Below are 8,092 nucleotides of genomic sequence, written 5' to 3'. Positions count from 1 at the left end.
TAAAGGGTTTGGATGGGGTTCGCAGTGTGTTTGGAGGTTTGTGGTGTATTTGCATGTATTTTTTAACCAAAAAAAAATCAACATTTTAACCAAAAAATAGGTTCTTATGAATGTTTAATTTTCTTATTGATATACCAAGTGCGTCAATTACAATTGAATTGTTTGGTTTTCTACAGTGTGTTTTGGGAGGTTTGTGGGATTTAGCAATACCATTTAATCCTAGCATAATTACCCTACCCTCACAATTACACGCCATTTTAATTCTTAGCATAATTGCCATGTTTACATAACTATGTATATATAGTATCTCAGTTTACATTATTTAGTATAGTTTTAGGCACTTAAATTTAGTTGGCGGGGAGTAAAAACCAAGTATGCAATTTTGCTTAAATAAATGTATTCCTAATTATTCAGTTTACTTTAAAAACAATATTTGATGAACAAATACTTTTTGAAATAACTCTAAGCAGAACATTTATTGCTAAGAATTTGTGAGAAAGTAAGCGTCTCCCTTTTCCTGTATACATGTACTTATGATTCAAACACACAATTTTTACCCAATTGACCCATATGCGTTAACTACTGTTTATTTGGACTGTTTATAACAAGTGCTGTAAAGTTATTTCATTTGATACATAACAGAAGTGAATTTTGTGGTTATCTATGAGTTGCATATTTTGGTAGTTGAAGTACTGTTACATGTATGTCATTCCTCTACTTTGTTAGTGGAATAACGTTTTTAAAACTTATTTCTACTATCAAAAAATGTAATTCAATGGCCATTGTTTTCCGATAATCTCTCAGCACATTATTTGCATCTATTGTGTAACTGTATTTGTTATTAATTCAATTCTTGCTTATTATTACAGTATTTAAATATCTTAAGATTTAAATCATTTTAAATCATAAGATCATTTCTATTACTGAATTTTTTCATTAGGGCCATTTTTACCTACTTGTCATTTGGGGCGATTTTTACCGGGGCCATTTTTACCGGAGCCATTTTTGCCAGGGCAATTTTTTCCTGGGCCATTTTTATCGGGCCATTTTTACCTACATTCGGTAGGCACTGGTAAGGATAATATAGGATTTTTAAAGTACACAATATAAATCTAAGAGTTAAACAGCACTATGTTGATACTGTATGCAGATAACCCAAATAAAAACAGCTACAGTACTTACAGGTAAGACGAGACTTTTTTTACACCTTGTTTAGCGAACCGGCCGAATGCAAATATTTAGGATTTCGAATAAAAAAAAAATTTTATTTTTGGCCAATTAGCGCTGCGACAAAATGTAAAATTTCAGAAAAACCATAAAAGTTTTTCTTTATTTTTATTACACCCTCTGCTGCCTTGAAATTTCCAAAGATAAAATATGTATATTTCTTCCTAATTATATAAATTTGAAGCATTTAACCATCCTATTTTACTGTATATTCACCAATAAAATTTTATTTTTATTTTCTCCTCATCTCGATGTTTTTGGCAAAACTATTTGCTAAATAAGAAAACAAAATTTTATTTTTACTTTTATTCCGCCCTCTTCCGATGATATTTGAAAAAAGTAAGTACACAAAACAAGGAATAAAAAAAGTTTCACATTAACAAAGTTATTAACCTATAGCAATAATACAATACAAATTCAATTGTGGACCTACAGTAAGATAATAATGCCATATAATAAAATTTTAAAATATTATAAATATGTGATAATTGAAAGCAAAAAAGGAGTAATGCCCCAAAATTTGAAATTGATGAAACTTCTATATGACTTGGAATTGGCAAGTCAAATTTTGGCTGTGTTCATTAGATTGTATTGATGCATATATGTGAGTTTCAAGTAAATCTGAGACTGTAATAAGTTATTCCATATATTTAATGTAGTTTTTTTTTGTAAAATTTAGTTTGAAATTCTAAATCATATATGAACACTACAGAGAGAGAATTAGAACACAGGTTTTAGACACACCTTTTTTTCTTCGGATATACGTGTTTGGTTGTATACAATAGAGTTTATCATGTTATAATGGTTCTGCTTTGCAAGATGTTTAAATACATCCAATACCGATCTACTTCCACATTTACCAACACGGTTGAAAATTATCCGTTGACCCTAAAGAGTAAAAAAAAAGTGACATCATTTAAACTTTCATGTCATGGCATTGAGATTGAGGGTTCGAATCTCAAATTGTCAATTTTGATCATGTTTTTGATCACTTTATACATTTTTCTCTCCAGGCAATAGCATTCAAAATTTCATGTCATGGTCAAGTACAGTCATAGGTGAAGTTGGCAGAAGCGGTTGATTTGATTCAAGTCCATTTGCTATATTCTTGTTCAAACCACTTTTAACTATTATTAGGACCCTACTGTATGTGTGAAATTTTGCCGAACAATTACAAATATTATTTCCCAAGGAGAAGAGATTACATGGTATATATATTTCCATTAGCCGTTAAAGTACAGTATTATTATAAAGTCCCATGTACCCTACCTGTATTGTTAGAAGATAACAATGCTACCAGTTAACAAAAGATTTGATCTTATTACCAATATATTGTACTTTATGCCTATTGAATGCATCTGCCAGTTACTGGATGCAAGAGTTCAGAATGAGAACAAATTTCCAACGTCGGCGATAGGATTTATAACCCACGCTTACAGTCAATTTATTTTTGGACACAGGTCATGCCCTAACTGATTAATTCAAAAATATCAATATATCAATCAATACCATGTATACTTGCTTATAAGGCGACCCGCAAATATTTTTGGATGATTTTGAAACGGAACCAAATGCAGTTCTAATCTTCGAAATAAATACCATTTTATGAGACTTTAAGTGTTCATCAAAATCTTATTTCCTCCTATTTAAAATTGCGTTCAATCTTATAAATCTTATCTAGTAGCACCATTGCAGTTAGTAAATTTGTGTGTTGTTACGGACGATACACACATAAGACGAACATTCACGCTAACATTCAATACAGCAGGTTCATTGCAGTAGTAAATTTGCATGTTACGCACAATCTGCGCATAAGACAATTAAAAAATCTAAAATTTGTATGTCGTGTATACAGTATTGGACGACCCCCTTGTTTTTCGCTCGTAATTTGCTATAGCCTCATATTATATGCGAGTATATAGGGTAGATATAAGACGAAAAATATTAACATTTTTTAAAGCCAGTTTCACATACCCACCCTTCTTGTAAATTAAAAATGTTGGGGCCCCATGACAAAATTTACTGTTGGCTACTTGAAAAAAAAAAAACATTAATTCTTCGATGGAAAATATATAATGGTAATCTGAAAGACTGTTGTCAAAGCCTAATAGTAATTATAAGAGGTGGAAATCTAAATGGCAAAATACATTACAAAGATTTGTTTTAGTTATTTTATCCTAGTCTGTTAAATACCAAATAGTGAATACCTTCACCAAAGAATCACTTCAAATCCCATACGTGAAACAATGGAGGTATAGTAAAATTAACAATTTTATTTGACCTTTACAGTTTCTTCTTATCACCTGTTTCATCAATCCAGCCAAGATGATTAAATATTCATAGTATTTTTAATATGCTTTGTATTAACCATTGAGATTTACATTGATTCAATGAATAATATTGTATTTCAATTGTATTATATATAGTTCTAAATTTACAAGTAAAAATACAAAATAATATGATTAATAATTTTTTTTTATTCAGTTTTAGATACTAGGGCCAAGAATATGCCAAATAGTGAATTTAATTACTCTTCAAAGTCGCAAATCCCATCAGAAGACAAACATAGGCCTACACACAAGATGCTGTCTGTACATAGACAATCCGAACATTCAATAACAGAATACCAGCCAATATACCAGCCATGCAGTTCTTATTTTTGTGGTATTTCAGTGATGCTGTGGACTGGATGCAACACCCCAATGGAAATAAGCCAGGGTTTTATCAGTAAATAATGTATCTTGATCAAATAAATAAAATTATATCAAAATCGATTGAATTTTATTGAGTTGGTCATAGATTAAGTCAATTGAATCGAGGCCCCATTTCCACCTGCTAGAGCAGCAGCCTTTTTTTAAATAATATCTAATTAGATTATATAAATGAATACTCCCAATCTAGAGACGAAAAACAGGCAAAAACAAGTGCAAATCTCCCAGTAGTCATCCATCCATCACCACTCCGTCGTGTTCCCAAACCTCTACCTAGGCAGCTCGAACAATGAACGCGATAATATATTTGCCCTGTCACAGACGAACAGTTTCTCAGAGGCGGCAATCGGGACAGAGACCACCTAAAGATATATGCAGGCCTGACAAGCAATAAATGAAAAAAGGGGAAAACTGTTAACCCTTTCCAGTCATATGGCGTCGCGACGACGCCCTCTTCGACCATACTTTATAGCGAGGGGCCTTGTACATAAGCCCTGTATAGCTTTCATGATAATTATCTTATAGCTAGGCTGCCCTCTATAGGATTTTTTTAGTGTGATGTAGGAGTATTTCTGTAGAGGGCCTCCTGTATTTAAACCAAATAAAATGCCTGCGCCCAGTAAAAACCCGACATTTAGAAGTGTAGATGATGTAATTTCCCAGCTTTGGTACAGCCTCAGGCAATGGTAATGGAGCAGACTGGAAAGGGTTAAATTGTCAAAAAAAGTATGGTCCCTCACCAGTTCATTCTGCCAGTTTCCATATAATGGCAGAGAATCAACCATGTCCTTAGTTTCATTCCAATCATACAACCATTTCTTTTTGCTGAGCGCTTTCTTTTCAGTTGGCTTATTCCCATCTGGAAATGTTATTCCGGTTAAGGTGGCCTTTTTGTTCTGTTGCACTAACTCTTCTTTCACTTTTAAAGCATTATTTTTCACAGGATTGTTAACAGTGACATCTTGAGTAGCAACTTCTTCATCTTTTTCAAAAATGTTATTTTTTTCTTGAAATCCCATGATTTTCCGTTCTTAAATAACATAAAAAGTAAAAGTATGATAAATTAATTTTTTTTTAAATAACGTATATTTATTTGAACTCACCGCTTTCAATAAACTCCCTCATAAAGCCCCAGGAATAAATACATTATACTGTTGTAGGCCTATATTGCAATAAGTTACTATCATCATAGTATATAGCCTATTCTGCTTTGCATTTACATTAGGTGCATACACGAAATAAAATAAACATCAAAATCAATAGGGATGAAAAGTAGTACAATTTTAAGAATGATTGTTGAAGAAAGTAACCAATCAAAATCCAAATAAACTTTGTATGTTAATATACAATTCATGCATGAACTCTCTTTGTACATATTAATAGCCTAGGATAGTCGAACAGGCAATGCTAATTAGTAATTCAAAAATGTGATTATATATACAATAAAGAAGAACCTAATGAAATAAGATAGGCTGAATTAAAACAGGACTAGCCTGACTGCCCTTGACCTACAATAGTAGGCCACTTTAGAACAAGGTCTGAAGAAACACAGAAAATCTGTTCTTACCGTCTAAATGTCGCCAGTATTCTTTCCAATCTACCTTTGGTTTTCTTGAAACTAAACTAGAACTGTCAATATTATTATTATTCGGTTCATTTCCAGAACCAAAAATTCGTTTTCCTAAGGCTACTACTCCCCTTGCTTCTGTATGTCCTCGAAAGATTGTCCCAGTAGTTTTACTGTCCAAGTATACATAACATATAATCAGTACAAAAGTGACGAAAAATAAAGCGAAAAATATTTTCTTGCTTGCCATTCTCCTGCTCTAAAAACCGGTTACAAGATAGAAACTTCGAAAGCAATACTTATGACATAGTAGCCATGTGGCTTGTTTGGTTTTTTTTTAAATGTCTGTAAAAACCTTTGACACGTTGTGATTTTAGCAGGCTCAGTCTTAAACAGGAAGAACTTACTTCAGTTCGACTTCAAGCAGTTTCAGCGCTTCACGCCGTGTGATTTTAAGCACGCACTGCTGGGTTTTGACTGGCTAAGCCAGCCAGCCAGCCAGCGCTCGCTAACCTCTGTCGGGAACAGGTCAAAACTGCAAAAAAACTAAACGGCAATAAAGTCAAAACGGCAAGACCAAAACGGCAATAAGTCAAAACGGCAATAAACCAAAACGGCAACACTAAGAATGACATACTGTATGGTAATTTTGGCAAAATGGCTAAATAAAAGACTACTCTAGGCTACTGGCTTAGGCCTAAAGAGTCTAAGACGAGGGTGCAGACTAATCATTAGGGCTTATTCTTATAGAATAAAAAAATAAAAAAAACGAAGAATTTAGTATGCACTTGTATTTACGACGTTGTCTTATAATTCAATAGAAATGATCCATAACGTACACAGAGGCTTGATGATGAATGGCGAAGTCGTTGTTGTAATGATAACGGGCCCGCTTGCATGACGTTTTCAGTTGACCATAAACAGTAGGCAACACAGTTAATAATTCAATCACTTAATCAACATAGTTTGCTTAAAACGCCTGTTTTTAATTAAAATGTTTTTGAAAGTAACATTACATGGGCGCTACCTTAAAAAACCCCCTCATGATTTCGCACCTTTATTCATAGAACTTAAAGGTGCTATTAACTCGTGTTTGAGTCCTTCGGTTTGATGGTTTTATTTTAACTACTGTTACATAACAACATTAAAAAGTACTCAAATAAAATTAACAGACGTACGGTACCAAATTTTGATTCAATATTTATTTAGTATCAGTTCAGTTTATTTCTCATCAAAACAATGTACAAAACAGATAAAATTCGCACAATAAGGCAGGACAAAAAATATTACCGTAAATAAAAGATAAGGATGGTCATAAGGTTTTCTGTAAGAAGTAAAAATTCGCAAAATAAGGTGATTTTAGGTGATTTTTAATTACTTGACCGTGATTTGAAACCAGTGTCAGTATAATCTTAGGTAAGCATGTGGTTAACATAAGCAAGAATTTAGTCCAATGAAACTGTTTATCATCTTGATACCTTCCGACGAAAATTTACCCTACCAGCGTCACCACGGCGTCCCCACCGATCGATCTAACGTGACGTTGTTATGTGGTTTTATAGATTATTGAGAATGGTAATATCACCGAAAAAATAGATAAAATAACAGTTGAATGACCAACAAGGACAACTGAAGACAATAGTTCGTCATTATTTAGTATAACTTTATATTATTCGAGAAAATCAATCTCAAACTCGAGTTTGCCGTCCCCGGCGTTGTGAGTGACGTCGTATGATTTGTGTGCGATTTTTACCAATTAACCCCTAAGTAAAAAATATTTGAGCCATGTAGTACCTTGCAAATCAACTAAAAAACCGGTAGTTTGTTGATTGTTTATTGGTAGCGTCCCTTCGTTGCCAAAAATAGTTTTTTATCACTTGCGTCCCCGTTGATATCGTGAGGGCATGGTGAAGGCTGGTTACGATTTGGTGGCACATCGATTGAGTATTTCCATTCATCTGGCCATAAGTCAGTGGAATCTGGTGTCTTGAAATGGGGGGGGGGCTGTTGTGAAAAGTGGGGGTGCTTGATGATCAGTTGAGGGGCGCTTCGCAAAATAAGATGATTTTAGGTGATTTTTAACTACCGGTACTTCACCGTGATTTGAAAAACTGTCAGTATACTCTTAGGTAAGCATGTGGTTAACATAAGCAAGAATTTAGTCCAATGAAACTGTTTATCATCTTGATACTTTTCGACGAAAATTGACCCTACAGGCGTCACCACGGCGTCACCACCGATCGATCTAACGTGACGTTGTTATGTGGGTGTTTTATAGATTATTGAGAATGGTAATATCACCGATAAAAAAGATAAAATGACAGTTGAATGACCAACAAAGACAACTGAAGACAATAGTTCGTCATTAGAAGTTTAGTATAACTTTATTCTAAACTAAATTAATCTCAATCGAGTTGCCGCCCCCGGCGTTGTCAGTGACGTCCTATGATTGTGTGCGATTTTTACCAATTAACCCCTAAAGTAAAAAATATTTCAGCTATGTAGTACCTTGCAAATCAATCCAAAAACCCGGTAGTTTGTTGATTGTTTATTGGTAGCGTCCCTTCGCTGCCAAAAAGTTTGGCAG

The 8,092-nt window shown here is 33.7% G+C and overlaps 1 protein-coding gene across 1 annotated transcript in view; it reads right to left on the bottom strand.

Annotated features, from left to right (window-relative positions):
• LOC117121151 (uronyl 2-sulfotransferase-like) overlaps positions 1-6,210 on the bottom strand; it is a 12,987-nt gene extending 6,777 nt beyond the window's left edge. Inside the window, exons 1-3 of the mRNA XM_033266253.1 lie at positions 5,506-6,210; positions 4,679-4,968; positions 1,972-2,115 (exon numbers count right to left, since the gene is read on the bottom strand). Of these exons, the coding sequence (XP_033122144.1) occupies positions 1,972-2,115; positions 4,679-4,968; positions 5,506-5,755 (684 nt within the window). The 5' untranslated portion in view covers positions 5,756-6,210. The remainder of the gene's footprint in view (positions 1-1,971; positions 2,116-4,678; positions 4,969-5,505) is intronic.
• Between the last annotated feature and the right edge of the window lie 1,882 nt (positions 6,211-8,092).

The sequence above is a fragment of the Anneissia japonica genome, unplaced genomic scaffold, assembly GCF_011630105.1.
Source record: "Anneissia japonica isolate Jap-2015-1 unplaced genomic scaffold, ASM1163010v1 scaffold288092_len240290_cov174, whole genome shotgun sequence".
Classification (NCBI taxonomy): domain Eukaryota; kingdom Metazoa; phylum Echinodermata; class Crinoidea; order Comatulida; family Comatulidae; genus Anneissia; species Anneissia japonica.
The sequence above is the reverse complement of the archived record's forward strand: the minus strand, read 5'-3'. Positions and strand labels throughout refer to the sequence as shown.